Genomic DNA, 22,310 nt, shown 5'->3' on the forward strand with positions numbered 1-22,310 from the left:
AAACTTCATATGTAAGAAAGACAGTCTAAACACAGAACAAACTGAACAAGGATAGGATTATACATAAACTGAAGAGTATGAACAAGGAGAATGCGTTTACATACAATGATCTGTGAGAATCAGCTAGATTCTCCTCTCTCAGTAGGTCCATAGGACAAGGTGCAAAGCAGATACAGAAGTGGTCGGGGTAAGAACCTGGAACTATGGCTTCAGCTCTGAGCCAGCATTTCTGAGTTGATTTTCTAGAAAGTCGGTACATGAAGCACTTTGATAAACTATTTCAAAAATTAAGTTAAATCTAACCAAAGTCACTTCCTCCCCACGCAAAACATGCTGTCCACCCTAAAATCCTGTCCTTTGTCAGACCTGAAGACAAGAAAGAAAAACAGTAAGCAAAACACAGCTCCAAGAAACTGTGCCAGGATCATCTAGAATTCTGGGAATTGCTGCTTTTGTTAGGAATGGTGCAATCAAAACACAGGTTGGCCAAGAGGGAGGCTTCATGTGACAAATTGTACCATGTTCTCTCGTCCGAGTTAGACGGCTTACGTAGTGTGGGTGGATATTTCATTGCTCAACTCTCCCTCCAGAATTCAGGGCTTATTGCCTTGAATGAACCTCTCTTTGTGAGGGGAGAGGATAGGTATGCTGCTGTGTATCTGGGTTTGGGGGGGAGGTTTCTGCATCCCATTGCCAGATTCTTCAAACTGAGAGCAGGACCCCCCAGGGAAGCCTGCCCTCAGACGTTCCTCAGGTCCGTGAAGAATTCAACACTGGCTTCTCTGTACCAAGCATGTACCCACATGGAACTCCACCATGGCACGTGATACAAGTCTTGTCACTGCGTCATTTCTTATGCCTCTATCTCCTCTGCCGGTCGGTGAGCCCTTCAAGCCAAAGACTAACCACAACACGCCCATCACTCTACCTTGTGCCTCGCACATTTATCTATACAGTAACTAGGAGACAGAGACAAGGGCAGGGACAGAGCACTTGAGTCCTACTATCTGCCCCGTCGTACTTCCCCTTCATTTTGGGTTTTTCTCATCACTAAGCATTTTTGGCATTTATGAACCTATCATCTAAGGATAACAACATACCAGAAAATTACCAAAAGCAGTCATAGTAGAGGTTCTGACTGAAAACCCACCTATATGACCTCGCCCACCTCCCCATGCCACACACACTCCTGGGTGATTCTGTCCCCCTTGCAGACTACGGTGACACTGTTCTACTGTTGACCCACAGTTCAGTATCTCCCATCCTGACCTTGCCTCTTGGCTCCAGACTGTTCATCCGACTACCTCCTACACACCTCCATTTGGGCAGTCCTCCAAGCACTTCAACTCAACTGAGCTAATGACTGCTTGCTAAAGGGTCTCCCTGCCTCCAGCCCCACCCCATGTCTGCCTTGTAACAGGCTGCAGATCTGACTTAGCACTGTCTGCTTAAGTCTCTTCAGTGCTAACCCTTCCTACATTACCTTCTCTTGTAGGATAAAGGCCAACTCCTCAGAACAGCAAGTGAACCCCACCCCCCATCACTGGCACTGCTTTCCCCTCCTCCACTGTCATCACCCACTCTTTCAATCATATGATCCAGTTTTTACCTCCATGCCTGGCTCACCTGGGCCTCTTTCAAGACCATGCTTCTCTTGGACTCACTTTCTCTTGGAAGCATTTTTTCTGAGTTGCTTCTAAACTCTCCACCCAACTCAAGCTGCGTTACAAGCCCATCTGCTCTTCTATGGGCTTCCCTGGAGGCCCAGTGATAAAGAATACACCTGCCAATGCTGGAGACTCAGGAGACGCAGTTTCCATCCCTGGGTCGGTAAGACCCCCTGGAGGAGGAAATGGCAACCCACTCCAATATTCTTGCTTGGAGAATCTCATGGAGAAAGGAAGACTGTTGGGCTGTAGTCCATGGGTTGGCAAAGAGTGGGACATGACTGAACAATTAAGCAAAAACATACACACACACACTTCTCTTCTACGCGATGTCTGGTGGTAAACAGCGAGCACTCTGTGTTCACAATGGGATGACCTCCCAATGTACCAAAGGAAATAAAGCTCAGAGAAGTTAGAGAACTTGCTCAATATCACACATACCCTAAAAGTGGCAACTGTCATCAAAATTCTGCTCTCCTAATTCAGTTCTCCTGCATAGACAGTTGAGATTTTCTGTAATTTCACCCTAAAAAGCAAAAACTTCACATCCCCTGTCCATGGTTTCTTGTCTTGTTAGTTCCTGAGCTCTGTGAAGGTCCAGTACAAGGCCTGACAGGAGGGCCCAAATGATGCCTTTCCTTGACCGCCTCTCTTGTAACCTGGCCATTGCGCAGCACCACGGACCAGAGGCTGGGCCTGGAAACCTGGTGGCCATGGGCTGCAGACCCCAGGTCTGGAGAATGGGATTTGGCCATGGAAAATGACAGCCTCAGACCACCTCATGACAGCCAGCCCCCACGGCTACCCACAGCAGCTCACTTACCAGGACATCCTGCCCTTTCTCTCCTCCATAGAGGACAGCTCCCCTCACTCCAGCCTCAACTGCCGCCAACTGCCCACCCCACTCAGGATTCCTGGCCTCTCATTGGGCCCAGTCCCTGCCAATCCACTTAGAAATAGAACCTGTGCTTTTCCCAGCATTCCCAGGACCGGTCTTCCTCAGGAGCCTTCTTCATTCACTTAACTGGAGTCTCTGGATTCATGTATGAAGATGTGCTCTGGCTGGCCCTGCACTGGGCCTCCTGGGTCCTCTGCAAATCCTCCTGGTCCACACTCTGACCAGAGTCTCTCTCAGACTGAGCTCTTTGAAAGCAAGACCAAGTGTTACTTTTTATTCTATATCCCCAAAACTTAGCACAGGCCACAGTTGAGACAAATGACTATTGAGGCTTTATTACTTCCTCCCTGTGTGTGCATGCTAAGTTGCTTCAGTCGTGTCTGACTCTTTGTGACCCTATGGACCCTATGGAGCCTGCTAGGCTCCTCCATCCATGGGATTCTCCAGGCAAGAACACTGGAGTGGGTTGCCATGCCCTCTTCCAGGGGATCTCCCCAACACAAGGACCGAACCTGCATCTCTTCTGTCTCATGCATTGGCAGGCAGGTTCTTTACCACTCATGCCACCTGGGAAGCCCACTTCCTCCCTAGAGTATTCCAAAAGCCTTTTCTTGAGACCCCTCCACCTGCAGTGTATTCTCTCAAGTCTCTTCTCCACAGGAGAGAATCTCAGGTTTAAAATCTACTGGGCAGAGCAAGTTGTAGGAAACTACTGAAGCTTAAACTCTGCTCCAGGGCAATGTGCAGGTGATTTGCAGGTACTGTGAGAAAAGAGCCAGGATGTAGATGGACCACTGCCTGTTATGCTTCAGTAAAATACGCCTCCCCTCAAACTACAGAGGCTCAACAAGTCAGACTCATGAGCAGAACATGGAAGCTGGAGTGGGCATGTGGACAAGGGAGGTGCTGGCCCTCAGGATGCTGAACATGGGGGCAAGGGAGACCCTGAAAGAGCAGAGAACAAAGCACTAAGAACAGTCACAGAGACAACCTGAAAGGCCGGGCCAAGGCTTGGGGACCAGGCATGGGGCAGTGGCCAAACGGACCAATGGGTGCAGGAAGAAGAGGCAGAATCTGCAGGAGGACTCTGAGGGGTTCAGTGGCAGCAGCAAGGGCTTTTATTAATGTGATGGACATCTGACCATCTATCAGGAGCAAACAAATAGCCTGAACTTGATATGAACCTGACTAAATATGAACCTGTTCATATCTAGTCCCTGTTAGCACTAGGGAGCCACCAAATGCTTTTAATCAGGGAGGTGATAAAATCAGAGCTATGACCAGCTCTAGGTCGATCTATGTTCCTGCAAATGGCATTGCTTCATTCTTTTTGATGGCTGAATAATCTTCTGTTGTACGTATGTACCACATCTTCTGCCAATGGACATCTAGGTTGCTTCCATGTCTTGGCTATTGTAAATAGTGCTGCAGTGGGCATTGGGGTGCGTGCATCCTATTGGACCCACTCTGCTCAATGTTAAGTGGCAGCCTGGATGGGAGGAGGCTTTGGGGAGAATGCATGGCTGAGTGGCTTTGTTGTACACCTGAAACTATCACAGCATGTTAATCAACTATACTGTAATATAAAATAGAAAGTTAAAAACATAACAAAAATCAGATCTATGCCCGAGAGAGGGTGGCTCACAGGCAGAAGAAATTAGAAACTAGCCAAAATGTTCTGGGCTTCATCTGGGGCTCATCAAACCTTTAGAAAGGGCTACAGAGCAACTCTGAAAGCTTTAGGGGAATGGTAATCCTGGTTTGGGGACTGCGTGTATCCATGGCAATAAGCCAGCTGGTCAAAGAGTATTTTCTCTCATCTGGAAATATTAAAGTATCATTAGGACATTCACAGCAACTCCACTCACATTAATGTTTGAAGACCAGACATTTCGAATCCATCCAGGGTCTCTCATTATTGGAATCTGGAAAACAAAAACATTAGAAAATAATTCATGGTGATGTTCTGAAATTACTGGTAGCGTTTGCACAACCTCGTGAATGTACTAAAAACTACTGAACTGTATGCTTTAACATGGTGAATTTTATGGTATATGAATTATGTCTCAATAAAAAAAGAAACCGAGGACTTCCCTGGTGGTCTCATGGCTAAGACTCCATGCTCCCAGTGCAGGGGGCGCAGGTTCAATCCCCGGTCAGGGAACTAGATCCCACATGCTGCAACTAAGACCTGGCACAGCCAAATAAATATTTTTTTAAACAAATAAACAAAATTAAGAAGGAAATTGAATAAGAAGAAGGATGTGGTGAGGTTTTCTTCCCATGTGCTCAGTCAGAGGGTGGGATTTGGAAGGAAAGGACACAACATGAGTTCGTAAATCTCTCTTTCTTTTCTTCATCATCTTTGTCCTCCCAAGGCACGTGGACCTACTGGGGAAACTTCAGGAGATAAGGCAGCGTGAGGAAATGACAGGAAGCGGAATCTGAAGACACACTTTCATGGGCTTCCTCTCCTATGTCTCGGCTATAGGGCTGCGCAGGGCTAGTTCTCTTATCCGTATAATGGATGTAACGATAACCTCAGAATGGACAGGTGTGTTGTGAGCATTAACGGAATCCACTCAGGTGAAGGGGCATAGCCTCACACACAGACGAGCTGCTGAGACTGTTGGTGTGAAATTATCCAAGCGAGTAGGACCCGCTGCTGCTGCTGCTGCTAAGTCACTTCAGTCGTGTCCAACTCTGTGCTACCCCATAGACAACAGCTCACCAGGTTCCCCCGTCCCTGGGATTCTCCAGGCAAGAACACTGAGTGGGTTGCCAATTCCTTCTCCAATACATGAAAGTGAAAAGTGAAAGTGAAGTCATTCAGTCGTGTCCGACTCTTAGTGACCCCATGGACTGCAACCCACCAGGCTCCTCCACCCATGGGATTTTCCAGGCAAGAGTACTGGAGCGGGGTGCCATCGCCTTCTCTGAGTAGGACCTGCACTGTCTGCTTTTCCCACAGGGATCCCAGTTAGAGTTCCCAGCCTAAGAGACATGTTGAGTTTTCATGGGCCTTAAATTATTCCTTAAGCTGTACTTAAAAACACCTGTATTCTGAATTCAATTACAGCAGTCCAGAATCAATCGTCCTTGAAGGCCCTCACTCCTGTTCCCCTCACCCCGTCATCCCCTTGCCCTGTCACCCTACCTACTACTCATCTGAGGCATTTAGCTTTTCCGGCTTGCATTGTTGTCGGGCTGATCATTAATGGTGCTGCTTCGCCTCCTGGTTTATTGAGTTTCTCCCAGGGGCCAAGCACTTTGCTAGGTAGTGGGAACACAAAGACGAGTAAAATCTAAATCTTGTCCTTCGAGTCATTCATGATCTGCGGACTGTGTTAGTCACTCAGTCGTGTCCGACTCTTTGCGACCCCAGGAACTGTAGCCCACCAGGGTTCTCTGCCATGGAATTCTCCAGGCAAGAATACTGGAGTGGATTGCCATTCCCTTCTCCAGAGGAACTTCCCAACCCAGGGAGCGAACCTTGGTCTCCTGCCTTGCAGGCAGATTCTTTACCATTTGAGCTACAGGTAAGTTTATGATAGCTACACGGAAGTCTATCATTCATGATCTGGTAGGGGTGAGTGGGCAGGAAGACATGTAGAAAAGGTTTCCATGGCCATGGCCACCATCAAGACACAGCTGGGGTCGGGTGGGAGCACAGATTGGGGGTGGGGGAGGGAGCCAACAGTTTGCCTGTGGGATATATCAGGATGGCTCCACGCTGTCCTCAGAAGGTGACATCTGAGCTGCTTCTGAAGGGTGAGTGGGGCTCTCAGAGGAGAGAGGAGGGGGAGAGTCTATCCCAAGCAAAGAAGGCGTGTTCAAGGAAACAGAGGCAGCACACATATGCTTGGGGAACAGCCAGGAGCACTCATGACTGGAGAACATTCCTTCATGTGCAAGAGACATGGAGGGGCCTGGGATGGTCTGTCATCAGGAGACATGGATAGACTGGAGCTATTTTTTAAAAATTGTTGCTGCTGCTAAGTCGCTTCAGTCATGTCTGACTCTGTGCAACCCCAGAGACGGCAGCCCACCAGGCTCCCCCGTCCCTGGAATTCTCCAGGCAAAAACACTGGAATGGGTTGCCATTTCCTTCTCCAATGCATGAAAATGAAAAATGAAAGTGAAGTCACTCAGTCATGTCCAACTCTTCGTGACCCCATGGACTGCAGCCTACCAGGCTCCTCCGTCCATGGGATTTTCCAGGCAAGAGTACTGGAGTGGGGTGCCATTGCCTTCTCCAAATTGTTATGCCCCCCTTAAACCAAATTTTTTGCAGAAGCCTGTATATAAGTAGAAGGGGAACACTATGGTCATTTCAGGGAAGAGGACTGGAGTCCCCAGTCTTGGCTACAGAACCCTGGCTTCAGAGAACATGGGGTTTATTTTGGTTTTTGTTTTTTTGGCCATACCATACAGCATGTTGGACCTTAGTTTCCTCACTAGAGATCGAACCTGTGCCCCATTTCACTGGAAGTGAAGAGTCCTAACCACTGGACCATTAGGGAAGTCCCCAGAGAACACAATTTGAGAACAATCGTTGTACACAAGAGGGGATGGCGAAGGGCAGGATGGTCAGACCTGTGTTTTACGTAATTGCTTTGACATGTATTTTGGAGGCAAAGAAGCACATTTAAAGGGTGTGTGTGTGTGTGTGACTGAGCCACATGGCTTGCAGGATCTTAGGTCCCAGCCAGAGACTGAAGCCACGCCCTCGGCAGTGAGGTCTTCCCAAGTGGCTCAGTGGTAAAGAATCTGCCTGCTAATGCAGTACATGCAGGAGATGCTAATTCCATCCTGGGTCAAGAAAATCCACTGGAGGAGGAAGTGGCAACCTGTTCCAGTGTTGTTGCCAGGATAATCCCATGGACAGAAGAGCCTGGTGGGCGACCGTCCATGGGGTTGCAAAGAGTCAGACATGGCTGAGCGACCAAGCATGCACGCACACCTCGGCAGTGAAAGCTTAGGGTCCTAACCACTGGACGTCCAGGGAATTTCTGGGGTTTTTGGTTTTTTGTTTGTTTGTTTCTTAAGACAATTTTAGCAAAAGGTGCAGCGTGTGAAGGCAGGTGGTGATGGGGTAGGGGCTGAAGAGAAAGGGGCGGCTGTGAGTACTGCCTGTGGGCGAGGGCCCCAGACTTGGTGAGAGACTCAGACTGGTCAGGTGAGTGAAGAGGGAGATTCTGTGGATGACAGAATTTTCTGGGTGACCTGGGTGGCCTGGGTGACCAGGTAGATGACATTGTCATTAACTAAATGAGGGAAATTGGAAGGATAAATTTGGAGAGGACTACTTGAGTATTCTGGGACATCTGGAATAAAAAGGACAGAGCTGCCTCTAAGAGAGAAACTGGGAAGGAAGCAGATGTGAGTTAGGGATTCGACCCAAGTCCAGATGCTGGTTGGGAAAGTGGGGCGAGGCGATTGGTTTCTTCATCTATAAATTGTTTAATATAGTAACTGTTTAGTCCTGGTTTCAACCGATCAATGCATTTGAAATGCTTCTTGAAATCCAGCTACCACCTCCACTTCATCGCCTGTGGATTATTATAGCACATGGCAAAAACCATACTCCTTGGATTCAGATGTTCTGTGCTATCCAACTCAGATTCCTCAAGGGCACAAACACAGTCACATGCCCACCAGCGCCAGCCGGGTACAATAGTTGCACTGATTTTACACTCACGAGGTAGGTTAGGAAGGCTGGCAGCAGTTTAAATTCACAGTGCTTGGATTTGATCCCAATTACAAAGGAAGTTTCAAGTTAGATACCAGATATATATTTTCACTGCCATGGGAGAATGATTCTGATCCCCCAAGAGTTTGGTTTGATTTCAAAGATTAAATATATATACAAGAACACCAAAAATGGTGAACCCGTGTATTTCAACAAGTTTCTCTCAAAGCTAAGAAGAAAATTTTCTCACTCTACTCCCACAGTTATTTGTTGTCATTCAAAATTCTAACACAAAATTTGAAGCCCAGCCAATGGACCCTGGGCATCAAGAGGTTAGCAACCATGGGGGAAGCCAGAAACGAACTTGGGTTTGAACCCCCATTCTCCCACTAAGAACAGTATGGCCTTTAGGGAGGAATTTAACCTTCTAAGCCCCAGTCTTCTCGTCTGTAAAAAGAAGGAAACAATACGAGAACAATAAAATAGTTCTGGAGCTGATGTAAGAATGAAAAGAGATAACACCGTGTGAAACAGTAATGCACAAATGTTAGCTGCTAATCCTGGATGCTGATCATAACATGGGAGACTGGATGTCAGGAGCCGGCAAACGTCCTCTGAACAGCTGGTTTGCTTTCTCCTTATTCGCACCATGAAGTGTGTGATTGCTCAGGTCCTTCCTTAGGCCCTGGGGCCCAGGGCCACACTTCCACGTCCATGCTTCTCCTTGTAAATAAGCCAAACTCTATCACATTCACATTTGTGTTAGCCTCATTCTTGGCTCTTTTTTTTTTTTTTTTTTTTTTTGCCTCTACCTCCTTTTCCCTTTTCTTCCTCACTTAATTTAAATGTATGGAACCACCATGGACTGACTGTTCGTGTCCACCCTCACCCTGCTTAAAAGTCAAATTTGAAGCCCTAAGCCCCAGTAGGATATTATGTGGAGGGAGGGCTTTGACAGGTAATAAGGTCATAAGGGTGGAGCCCTTGCAATGGAATTAGTGCCCTTAAAAAGAGACAGGACAAAAATGAGCTCTCTCTGCCCTGTAAGGGTACATCAGGAAGGTTGCCATCTACAAGCTAGGGGCAGGGCTCCCACTGAACCAAACTCTGCTGGCACCCAAACCTTGGACTTCAGCCTCCAGAACTATGAGACTTAAACTTCTGTTGTTTAAGCCACCCAGTCTGTGGTATTTTTGCAACAACAGCCTGAGCTGATCAAGACAGAGATTCTGTTATGTTTTGAACCATCTTTTGTCCTTCGATATATGCAGAAATAGATATGAAAAGACAGGTAGATAGCTAGATAGATATAGAACATGGGGAAATGGTTTGGAGAATGGACATAGTAAATATAGACAAGATAATAGATAGGAGATAGACATGTTTCTACTCTTTTCCTTTATGCTGTGTTGATTTGCTGTTCACTTGACTACATTAATCGTTATATAGTAGAGAGCACCTGAAATAGAAACCAAAGGGCAGAATTATACTAAGTGATTCCCAAGGGCTCTTTATCTCCAAAATTCTATAAGCTTAAATGCACGTGCCCGCCCACATCATGATTCCAATGGCATGACTCTGGTCTTCCGCAGCTCAGCCCCCTCTGTTAGCACAACTCAAAATAAGGGAAGAGGGTAAGGAAGGGTTTGCCCTGGTGGGAGAAGATGGGTGAAGAGGAGGACACTGTAGGTAGAGCTGGAATGGGAACCAGTTAGCCTCTACCTGGATCCCCCAGGTTCCTTAGAAGAGTGTAGAAATGGAAAGAAGATCTGTAGTCAAGAGAACTGGATCTAAGCCCTGGTTATAATACTTAACTAACGCTTATTCCTAGGTAGGTCACTTCACGTCTCAGAAATTCAGTTTCTTCAACTACAACACAAGATTAATAATACTTCCTCCATCTTCAAAGCTCCCGAGGGCAGGTCAGGTGCCTCTGAGATTTCATGTCTCTGACCCATTCTCTGAGTTCATGGGATTATACCAGGCACACCCGGATAATCCAGGATAACTCCCTATTTTAAGGTCAGTGATGAGTAATCTTAATTCCATCTGCAACCTTAATTCTTTTCTGCCATGTAATTAACATATTCACAGTTTCTGGGGATCAGGACATGGACACCTTTGGGGAGAGGTCACTATTCTGCCTCCTAATGGGTCTGCCCCATTTCCTCTTGCCGCTCTATAGTTTACTCTTCATGCTGTAGCCAAGGGGAGCTTCTTGAAACACAATCTGGTCATTTAACCTCCATGAGTAAAGTCATTCAAGTCAATATATAAAATGTATCAAGTGGTAAAGAATCTGCCTGCCAATGCAGGAGACCCAGGCAAGAGTCTCAGGTTCGATCCTTGGGTTGAGAAGATCCCCTGGGGAAGGAAATGGCAACTCACTCCAGTATTCTTGCCCAGGAAAGAAAGAGGAGCCTGGTGGACTACAGTCCATGGGGTTGCAAAAGAGACAGACACGAATGAGCACATATAATTTTTAAACTCTTTCTTAACACGATGAATGTAGTTTCTACCCACCTGTCCAGTCTCACCTCCCGCCCAGGCCCTTCGATCTCTGACCCACTCACACTGGGCTTTTCCGCCTCTACTATTCAATAGATTCCATCCAGCCACAGGGCCTGGGCATATGCTGTTTCCTCTGCCCAAGACACATTTCATCTGGTGAGCTGCTACGCATCCCCCAGACCACACCAAGTGCCATCTCAGAGAAATTGTTCCTGGCCTCCTTAACAGCGGTTCCATCCTGACTGCACTCCCTGATCGCTCATCCCCTGATGGCACCCCCATCTTTCCTTTCCAGCACTTAGCACGGTTGGCAAAGTTACAACTATTGGTGTCATTCTCCAGCTCAAGACATCCATCAGGGACAGTACCTGTGGTTCTCACCATGGCATCCCCTGAAAGGTGGTCAATAGACACATGTTGAACGCAAGAGAAGTGTCACTTTTTCAATATACAGAGGAGGATACTGGAGCTCAGAAGGTCGAGGAACGTGGCCAAGGTCACACAGCTAGCAAGCAGGGGTTGCTGGGATTTGACCTGAGAGCTCCAACATCACTCCATTTGCATTGCAGACAACTGATACGGAGTGGGGCTGCTGCTGCTGCTGTTGCTGCTGCTGCTGCTGCTGCTAAGTCGCTTCAGTCGTGTCCGACTCTGTGCAGCCCCATAGACGGCAGCCCACCAGGCTCCTCCATCCCTGGGATTCTCCAGGCAAGAACACTGGAGTGGGTTGCCATTTCCTTCTCCAATGCATGAAAGTGAAAAGTGAAAGGGAAGTCGCTCATTCGTGTCCAACTCTTTGCGACCACATGGACTGCAGCCTACCAGGCTCCTCCATCCATGGGATATTCCAGGCAAGAGTACTGGAGTGGGGTGCCATTGCCTTCTCTGAGTGGGGCTGCGGACAATTTGATTTTCATGATCTTAAGGGAAGATGAAGGTGGTCCTGCAACAGCTTGAGATGTAACTTCTAGGACAGAAACCTCCACTGAAAGGAGTGACCCCAGCAGACTCTTATCTTAGCCTCCTAAGGTAAGAGTGCACAGCTGCCACTGTTTCAAGCCCAGCTCTAATCGCAGTGGTGTGCTTAATAGGGGAAGGGTGTGTGGGTGTGTGTGGTGGGGGGGTGGGTGTGGGTGTGTGTGTCTGTGTGTGTGTGTCTGTGTGTGCGTCTGATTACAGATGGCCTCAAATTCTTTGCTGCCATTGACAAGTGAAATCTGGCGGCCCTCCCCTTGAATCTGAGTGAGACTTCTTATTCATTCCATGTGATAATTTCTGTTATTTTTGTTTGTAATGTTTCAGATTGCAAGGCAATAGGTAATATAGTGTAAGTAAAATACTCTGTCTATTATTTACTACTGGTATTTTGATTTGTACAGTCATAATTTGTTTCAATGATTTCATTTTAACATCCTCCACTGATGTATATTAATAATGTAAGTTCAGGTTTAAAGAATGAAGGGAAAATGTTGCATGGAATACTTTCGCAAGTATTGGGAGTTCAGTATGTTTTGAAAATAGCAATTTACTAATTCAATGGACATGAATTTGAGCAAACTCCAGGAAATAGTGAAGGACAGGGAAGCCTGGTGTGCTGCAGTCCAGGGGTTGCAAAGAGTTGGACACAACTTAGCGCCTAAATAACAACAAAATGTAATTTTTGGGGTGTAAGGACATGGGTTTTATCAAAGTCCATTGTGGGCAATGGTAATACTGGCATTATTACCTGGTAATACTGGCACAGGGCATTCACTCCACACCTTATTAACAGTGAGGTATGTTTAAGAAAAATTTTTAAAAACATCTGAGCAAGTCTGACAGACTTGCTTGCTCAGTAATGTGGAGGACAAATGACATCCTTCAACTCCCGAGGTGGTAAAAAACCTTCCTGCACCCCCTCCACATTTTGTGATGCTCTTTGTGGGAGATGCCAGCTATGATGTGAGAGGCTTGACTACCCTGAGATGTCCCATCCCAGAGGCCCTGTAGGCCCTCCTGGCCACAGTCCCGGCTTGGCCCCACCTTCTAGCCACCCCCACCGAGCCACCAGACATGTGAGAGAAGCCAGTGTGGTCCTTCCAGGCCAGCCTGTCCAGCAGTCAATTTCACCGAGTCATCATGTGAGGAGGTAAAGCATCACCCAGCCAAGTCCTGCCTGAATCCTGACCCACAAAATCACAAGCTGTAATGAGACAGTCGTTGGATGAAGGCCCTACATTGTGAAGCATTTTCCTTGGAGGGATACATAAATAGCCATGATAGAGGATGTGTGTCTGGGGGAGGGGTCTGGATTGTGTCTCCCTGTTTGTTTATACACAAAACTACATCCTTGCATCTTTTTCTGGTGGACAGTGATTGTGCTTATTTCTGCAAACATGTCTATGTTTTGCTTATATCCCTTGGATTGCAAGGAGATCCAACCAGTCCATCCTAAAGGAAATCAGTCCTGAATATTCATTGGAAGGACTGATATTGAAGCTGAAACTCCAATACTTTGGCCACCTGATGTGAAGAGTTGACTCATTGGAAAAGACCCTGATTCTGGGAGAGATTGAAGTGGGGGAGGAGAAGGGGACGACAGAGGATGAGGTGGTTGGATGGCATCACCAACTTGATGCACATGAGTTTGCGTGAACTCCAGGAGCTGGTGATGGACAGGGAGGCCTGGCGTGCTGCAGTCCATGACACGACTGAACGACTGAACTGAACCGAACCCAGTTTGTGCTTCTGTGTGTTTACCTGTGTGTCTTCTTAGTTTCTGTGTGTCTGCATGTGTGTATCTGTGGCAAAACGATGAGGATAACTCTCTCGTGTGGAATCCAGTCCCAGTGCAAACACGCCTCCTTGCCTATTTTTGAGAAGGGCCCACACAGACCTATCAACACACACACGTGTGTGTCTATCCAAGGATAAGGTTTGATGGAGAAGAAGGACATAACCTCTAATTAGCTGGTTCTAATGGAGAATTCATTCAATACAGGCAATTATGGAGCACCCACTGTTTGCCATGTACTATGCCAGGAGCCAGGGATCCAGAGAGAAGCAAGACTTGGTACAAAGCCTGGGGCAACACCAGGTATCTAGGGACCTGGAAAGGATCAGGCCAAGCTGAGAGCCCAGGGCTCTCAAGGTAGTGCCTCTGGGCTCCTGGGGCACCTGAAGCCCAGTGAGAGCTCTCAATCCAGCCCATGAGCAGCAGCTCCGAGCCAAGCCTCCCCACTCTACCCCACACACATGACAGTCTTCCCCAAGGATTTCTCCTGGGTTGGCCAGAAAGTGAAAAGTGAAGGTTGCTTAATTGTGTCCGACTCTCTGTGAACCTGTGGACTGTAGCCGGCCAGGCTCCTCTGTCCGAGGAATTCTCCAGACAAGAATACTGGAGTGGGTTGCCATTCCTTTCTCCAGGGGATCTTCCCAACCCAGAGACAGTACCTGGGTCTCCTGCATTGCAGGCATATACTTTACTGTCTGAGCCACCAGGGAAGCCCATGCAAAAACCAGTTCTGAGGTGGGGCAGATAAATCTGGAAACATCAGATAAAACAGAGATAAAGATTTATTCCAGCATAGCTTCTTAGCACCCTTACCACCTCATTGAATGCTGTCCGTCTCCTAAAGGGAAAATAAAAGGCAGCATTTCCCCAAACCACACAACCTTGAAATCCCTTTTCACTGAGCAGATGATGATACCTGTGTGTTCAGTAACTCATTCAGGGGACATCCTGGGGCAGAAATAACAGGTGTGGTCTCCAACCCTGGGGGCCAGTCAGCCACGTTTCCTATCATACCATCCCCCAGGGAAGGCAAGGCAGCAATTCAAGTCTGAATGGGGAGACTAGTGGAAGGAGCCACAGGAAGTCTGGGACAGAGGGAGTGAAGTGAAAGTCACTCAGTCATGTCTGACTCTTTGCGACCCCAGGGACTGTACAGTCCATGGAATTCTCCAGGCCAGAATACGGGAATGGGTAGCCTTTCCCTTCTCCAGGGGAACTTCCCAACCCAAGGATCAAACCCAGGTCTCCACATTGCGGGCGGATTCTTTACCAGCTGAGCCACCAGGGAAGCCTAGGACGGAGGGAGGGAGGGTGGTAAAAATGAATGAAAACAGAACTCGTCTGTCTGTGCTATGGCGATGAGGTACGAGACTGAACCAGGGAGATTATACAAAATAGTTGAGAAACAGTTTTAGTACAGCCACTGCCCAAACCAAAGAGACATCCAACCAACCAGAAGGGACACATCAGCCTTGGATACACCGATTAGCATGTCAAGTATTTTTTTACAGGGTGACTAAAACAGATTCTAGAATCCGACCAGCTTAAATCCTAGATCCATCACAGACTATCTGTGTGACCTTGATCTAGTCCCTTAACTTTTCTGTGCTTCAACTTTTTCACCTGTAAAATGGGGCTGAAACTACATTGTTATGATAAGGATTGAATGTAAATGAACTTAAAGCACTTAGCCCCAAAACAGCTTCATAGCACACATTCAATAAATGTCATATTATTATGATGGTGACCAGTACGTGTAATTCAATGGCAGAATTAAGGTCCGGTGAAGCTTCTCACTGGTGCTGAGTCCACTGTGCCTGTCTCCTCTGCCAGGGGCTGTGAATAAGCTTAAGTGCTGTTGGCTGCTGCTGCTAAGTCACTTCAGTCATGTCCAACTCTCTGCAACCCCATAGATGGCAGCCCACCAGGCTCCTCTGTCCACAGGATACTCTAGGCAAGAATACTGGAGTGGGTTACCATTTCCTTCTCTAGAAGAGCGCTGTTGCAGTTCAGAGCAGAGAAACTGGCGAGCACAAGATTAGTCACGTCTGGTCACTAATTATTTCCTACCTGCCCTGCCCTGTCTAGGTACTGAGTTCATCATTAGGACAATTGCGAAGGTGACTAAGCCTTGATTGCTTGAGTGATTCAGAGATTAGAGTGCAATCATAACACACACGTACTGTGTGTCCCGTGCTGCACCAGGTGCTTCCTACATTCAAATTCTCATCATTCCTCTCTAAGTGTTGTGGGTATCACCATCCTGGTTTTTATTGGAGAAGCCAAGTTTCAGAAAGGCTGACGGATTTTCCCAAGGCCACACAGCCGACAGGCTCTTTCTGCCCTAGATCATTCTGTCCAACTGACCCCCTGCCTACTCACCCTCCATCTGTCTTGTGCTGCCTGACCCAGCTCCTGCAGGTGCCATCAATCGTTTCCACGTCAGCATTTCCCTAACCCCGTGTTCTTAACACCACACCTCTCAACTTGCCTTGCCTGCCTGTCCCCCACTGGACTGGGAGCTCCCTAAGACCAGCCACCAGCTTACTCTTCTTTCTGTTTAGAGCTCAGTACATGTGGCCACTCAATGACCATTATGTTGAATGTCTGAATGAGAGAATGAGTGAATGATGTAACCACAGGTGTGGTCAGCTGGCACACAGACCATATTTATATTAATAGCACTTATAGTTTCTCAACACAGTAGAGAGCGATTTCTCAAAGGCTTTGCATTTCATATGTCAAAGCTCATGACCCATGGCCATGGGGAAGCAGTGTGGAACTTCAGTTTCTATATTCTCTGTTTTATCATCTTTCCCCTGAACATCCTCCAGCAACTCAGACCCCTCAAGTCACGGAGGTGGTGGAGTGTGAGGTGACATCCAACCCTGGCAGGGTTTCCCCAAAGGATTGGAAATCGCAAGGCCCATGAAGTCAAACTTTGTTAGTTCTCCCAAAGCAGAGCACAAGTCAACTTATAACACACTTTATTCTTTTCCACTACAAATCATGACTTGGCCTCAGCAAGCAAGTGCCCCTTAGAAAGGTTTTATGTAGATATACTTTTTTTTTAAAGAGACACAATAATACAGTCCTGCCAATTCGAATATTTGTCTGAATTAATAAGCTCATCTTTTAAGATACAAACAGCCTTTAGAGAGAATAAACAGAGCAAACCTTTTACCCACAGTGTCCACAGATTAAATACACTCAGCAAATTCAGTTGCTCTGTGGGAAAAACAGTTTATAATGGGAGGAGGGGAATGGTGGAGAGTAAGGTCAGAGGGCATGTTTGGGGGAAAAGAATCAGAACCTGATCCACCAGTTCAAAAGTGGGCGGGTTTCTGTGCAGAAACAACCACCAAGAAGGTGAAGCAACTGCTGCCTCTGAAGACATTAGATCCACATGACTCTGTTCTTGCTGTTCCTAGAAGGGGCGGGAGAGGTGGGAGCCAGTCACAGCAGCGCTGATTCCGGGGAGGACGTTTACATAAAGAACCCGGAGAAAGCCTCTTGACCCTGCGTACACTGAGTTCCTTCTACGAAAGCATCTGGTCTCCTGAGACTGCTGGCCCCCTGCCAGGCTGGGGCATGGGCAGCGGACAAGAGGAGGTGACGGCAGAAGAATCAGGACAGGGCAGGACACGCTGTGCCCCAAGGACTCCGGCCCTGCCTCCAGCCCCGTCCCAGAGCACCAGGCACCGAACTGACCCAGAAGACAGACTTCCACATCCCTGTGCACCTGGGACCTGCAGGGGGAGGTGGGTGGGCTTCCCAGGTGGCGCTTGTGGTAAAGAATCCGCCTGCCAACGCAGGGTACATTAGAGATGCAGGTTCGATCCCTGGGTCAGGAAGAACCCCTGGAGGAGGGCATGTCAACCCACTCTAGTATTCTTGGCTGGAGAACTCCATAGACAGAGCGGCCTGGCACGCTACAGTACACGAGGTCAAAAGGAATAGGACTGAAGCGACTTAACACACACGCGTGCAGGGAGGTGGGCATTGGATGGAAAGACTGTTGCTCAAGAGAAACTGACAGCTCAGTTGTTTAAGTGCTGGACACAGTGATGCACTCTGACCATCCAGCTGCCTACACCCTGGCCAGGACTGCAGGCAAAGCTGGGCGCTTCCAGGCTGGGATATCACTCAAAGCTGAGAGAAACATGATAACCCTCCCCCTGGGGGTGGACTGGACCCTGGAGAGGGGCTTGCTCCTGGCCTGGGGAGATGGGCAGGAGGGGTTGTAATTGGGGTGGACGCAGGAAGGGCTTGGTACCAGGCTCTGCCAGGTGTCCACAGCGAAGAAGCTAATAAGGTGGGAGAGGTTTTTCAGCCAGCAAGATGGCCAACCAAGAGCTCCTCCGTTCAGCCTGCCTGTGATGGTGGCCTTTCCCTGTCCCCAGGCCAAGCCTCGTCACTATCAACAACGAGCAAGAAAGAAACCAGCAGGTCACCGAGCTTCAGCGAACGCCAGCTTCCTAGGGCTAAGAAAACAGGCCAAATTCCTTGGTTGTGATGTGCAGACTCCTCTGGCTGGCCAGGCTTTCAAGCCAAGGCAGTGAGAAGCAGGGGCCAAAGCCTGGTGGGGCCCAGAGTGGCCGGGGGCTCTCCTTCCTGCCCCTAACCCCAGCTTGGCTACCAGCCCCCAGGAGCTGCTGCTGCCCTGGTCTGGAGGGAAGTCAGAGCCCAGGGTTGCTAAAACACAGGAGCTGGGCGAGGCCTCTGGGATGTGCAGGGGGCTGGCCTCGGGGTGCACACGGGGAGCCTGGGGTTTGCGGGGCTACCTGTTTGAATGATGGCTTCACTTTAGAAACAAAGAGGGAATAAGCCAGAGCTCCACAGAAGTGGGTGCCTCCTCCTTGGGACCCGAGTGAGGGGACCACACACCTGCTCTTATAGGATGCAGCCCCACTCTTGGGAAAAAACACCTTCCCCTGGGCCAGAGGCTGGGGACCCAGAGATAGGGTAGGGGGTTCCCTGCTCTGAAGGGATCCCTGCCAACCTGGAAAACCATGAAACAGAGAGCATAACAGGATAGGATCACAGGGAGGGCCGCAGAGGAGCGACAGCTGAACTCAGCCGTGAAGGTGGGTGGGGGTCTCAAGGCCGAGAAGGGGAGGAATCTCTTCCCCAGGGAAAGGATCACGAAGGCTCCAAGCTCAGAGAAGGGGCTCCTGGTGCCTGCGACTTGATTCGGGGCCAGGAAGGGGCACCCTCGGACCACGCCAAGCTGGCAGTGCTGAGGAAGAAGCTGGCTTTGCTCCTGATTCTCCCCATCTGGCTGGAAAGCCCAGAGGCTGCACCAGCCTGTGCATCAGGTTTTAGGAAGTAGGCCTGCTGCCCCCACACCAGGGAAAGAGAGAAGCCCCTCTTAAGACATCATCAACTTTCCCATCTCCACTATTGACCCATTCTGTCAACAAGGAAACACACTATCGTCTTGTCTTATCTGTTCAGTGCCCAGCAAAGCCCCTCTCTTCCCTGGATTCCCCGGCCAGCTACTGCCCATTTCCAGTCCCCTTCCCAGCAAACGCCTCTGCTTGTTTTCTTCAGTTTCATTCTTCTTGTTCCTCTCTTAAACCCTTTCAGTCTGATTCCCCCACCTCCTCCACGATTTCACCAGAACTGTCTTCATCGAGGTCGCCAACAGCATCCAGGTTGCAAATGCAAAGGACATTTCTCAGTCTTTACTTCTGCTTTTCATCCATCAACAATGTTGGACACCATGTCACTCTCTTGTCCTTAAAACACTTCCTCCTCTGGCCTCCAAGGCACCAGATTCCCTTGGTTGTTCCTCCTGCTCCAGTGTTGGCTCTCGTTTTCTGGCAGGTCTCTCCTCTGCCCTCCAGGGACCAGACCGAGTTCCTCTTCTCAAGCTGACTGACTCCTATGGTGACCTCATCCAGTCTCGTGGCTTTAAATACCTACAGTATCCCTGTATCTCCTGCTTCAGCCTCTCTATAGAGTCCAGAATCATATACTCAACTGCCTGCTCGTTATCTCCAAATGGGAAACCTAGCAGCATTCTCCAAGTCAGCACGTGCAGATCTCCACTGACCCCCACACCACTCTGCCCGTGGCTTCCCTTGTCTTGGTTGATGGTCACTATAGCCTTTCAGGTGCTTGGGCAGTCTTCTCTCCTCTCAATCAACATCTGATTCACCAGGAAATCCCAATAGCTCTGTCTTCAGGACGTGTCTGGGATCTGATCACTTATCACCCCCTTCACGGCTCTCCCATTAGTCCAGACCCCCTTATCTGTCTTCTCATTCACAACAGTGGCCTTCTATATCGACTTCTTGCTTCTCTGATCCTACCGACTACTCTCCACACTGCAACCCAAGAGGTCAGAAAACCTCACTGCTCAGCTCAGACCTTGAAATGGCCAAAATAAAAGCCAAAGTGCTAACAGTGGCCTGGAAAGCTCTGAAAGCTCCCTCCTCCACCCCACCCCCACCCTGGCCCTGACTTCACCTCCTGATGCCCCACCTCCCTTGCATTTCATTCCAGCCACGCTGGTCTCCTTCCTGGTCCCCAAATGCTCCGTCTTAGGCAATAGCAACAGCAAAGATCCTTACTGGTTATTCTCTCCACTGGGAAAACCTTTCCCTACAAATTAAGTGACCAACTCTCATCTGCTTCAAGTATTTGCCGAAATATCACCTTCCCAACAAGCCACTCTTGACTACAGTCTGCCCCCTCACCTTACAATCTCTGATCCGTGGGCTATTTTTTTCCATTGCACTTTTAACTCTAACACATTAGATATTTATTATACTTATTGTTTATAAATTGTCCAGTTGTGAACTCCATGAGAGCAAGACTTCATTTTTTATTTGTTTTGTTTTGGTGAGATTTGTTCACTGATGCAGCCCAAGTTTCTAGCACAGTTCTTGCCGTACAAAAGGCTCTTAATAAATATTCTTGAGCGAATGGAACTGAATGAATTATAGCCTCCTGACTGACTTGGACCTTGGTTTTAAGATGCTCATTTGACGAGCAGCAAAATCAAACAAATAACCATATGATGTCACAGACAGTGGACTGTCATAGAGATATACAGTTGCTGAAAAAACGATTGGAGAGTGGTACATGGAGCCTTTCAACTGTAATAATCCTTTTTTTTAAGCAGTGGTAGGGATGCAAATGTTCATTATATTATTCTGCATCGTGGATGTATGAAAGATTTCCTATTTTAAAACAGTAACAGATACTCAGCAAGTTAGCACTGACTATCGTGTGCTCAGTCCCGTGCTAGGTACTGGGCTGGGGAGCAGATCGGAACCGAAAGAACCCTGGCCCTGCCCTCCAAGAGCTTGAAATGTACAGTGAGACAACACAGCAGCTTCCAGAAAAACCACAGCACAGACAGGACATACGAGGAGGCCAGTCCAGGAGGCATGGGTGGACGAGCAGCACCAACACCCTATGGCACAGAAGCTCAGAGGGTACAGAGATGGCTGGTCAGAGGTGCAGGGGGTCCTCACCAAGACAGGGAGCTGAGCTCAGCTCTGGGGAGCCAAGAGAAGGAGAACTCACAGAGAACAGGCGCTCTCGCAGGAAGCCCACGTGCCAGTAAGAGTGTCAGTTCAGTTCAGTTCAGTTCAGTCGTGACCCCATGGACTACAGCATGCCAGGCTTCCCTGTCCACCCTCAACTCCTGGAGTTTACCCAAAGTCATGTCCACTGAGTCTTTGATGCCATCCAACCATCTCATCCTCTGTCGTTCCCTTCTCCTCCTGCCTTCAATCTTTCCCAGCATCAGGGTCTTTTCAAATGAGCCAGTTCTTCGCATTAGGTGGCCAAAGTATGGGAGTTTCAGCTTCAGCATCAGTCCTTCCAACGAGTGTCCTACCCTAGAAATCTCTGTCAACCTCACCATACCTTTCTCATCCATTCACAGCATCCCCTGTTCTATACAATCCACAAAGTCTCTTCTGCTTGGAGGATTCTATCATTCTGTGTGCCAAAACGACCAATCTGCTCAATGCTAGGCATCGGGCAAGGGGAAATTTTTTAAATACGTGGACCTTGCCTCAAATAATCCACAGTCTAATATGGGAGTTGGGCATTAGTTCCCTTAACAACCTTGAGAGGGAGGTACAATAAAGATGAAGAAACTGAGGCTCAGAGAGGTGCCAAGGACAAAGCACAGACTGGGTCTCCCAGATCTCCCATTCCAGAGACAGGTTCCCAGGTAAACCAGAAGCCCCATTCTCTGTGACCTCATACTCTGATCCGCCTCTGAGTCAGCCAGAGGGCTCGCTCTTGTGAAGAAGGCAGGTTGTGACCCAGCAGGTCTGGGGTGGAGTCTGAGTCTGCACTTTTGATTGGCACCCAGGTGTTACTGATGCTCCCGCAGGTCTGAGGACCAGCACACAGCTCTCAACTCAGACAGGCTCACATTTATGTGCCTGGACCACATCTAGATCATTCCAGAATCTCTACATCAATGCTTCCCAAACTGGGAGTACATCACAGTTATGTGGGCAATTAGTTAATGCCTACAGCTGGATTCCATAGGGATGGGATCTGGAATTTTATAGTCTTTTTTTTTTTTTTTAATGAGTTGTTCAGGGATTCTGATACAGGACCTTTGCCAAAGACAACTGCCCGACCTCTTCTTCCTGAGAGCCCAGGACCAGCTCTGGCTTTTCGATGTCTCTGACTCTCTAGCTCCACCTGCTGGGTCCACTTTGTCTGCCACAATGACCTCACAGCCTCCTTCGATTTACAAATGGACACAACCTTGAGAAAGCTTCTCGGGTA

At 48.4% G+C, this 22,310-nt stretch overlaps 1 protein-coding gene across 2 annotated transcripts in view; it reads right to left on the reverse strand.

Annotated features, from left to right (window-relative positions):
• The window catches only part of LPIN1 (lipin 1), a 127,664-nt gene that overhangs the window by 88,521 nt on the left and 16,833 nt on the right, over positions 1–22,310 (reverse strand). For both annotated transcript variants that reach the window (XM_005686993.3, XM_005686992.3), the window contains exon 2: positions 4,434–4,490. In XM_005686993.3, the coding sequence (XP_005687050.3) occupies positions 4,434–4,490 (57 nt within the window). The remainder of the gene's footprint in view (positions 1–4,433; positions 4,491–22,310) is intronic.

This window comes from Capra hircus, chromosome 11 (assembly GCF_001704415.2).
Source record: "Capra hircus breed San Clemente chromosome 11, ASM170441v1, whole genome shotgun sequence".
Lineage (NCBI taxonomy): Eukaryota > Metazoa > Chordata > Mammalia > Artiodactyla > Bovidae > Capra > Capra hircus.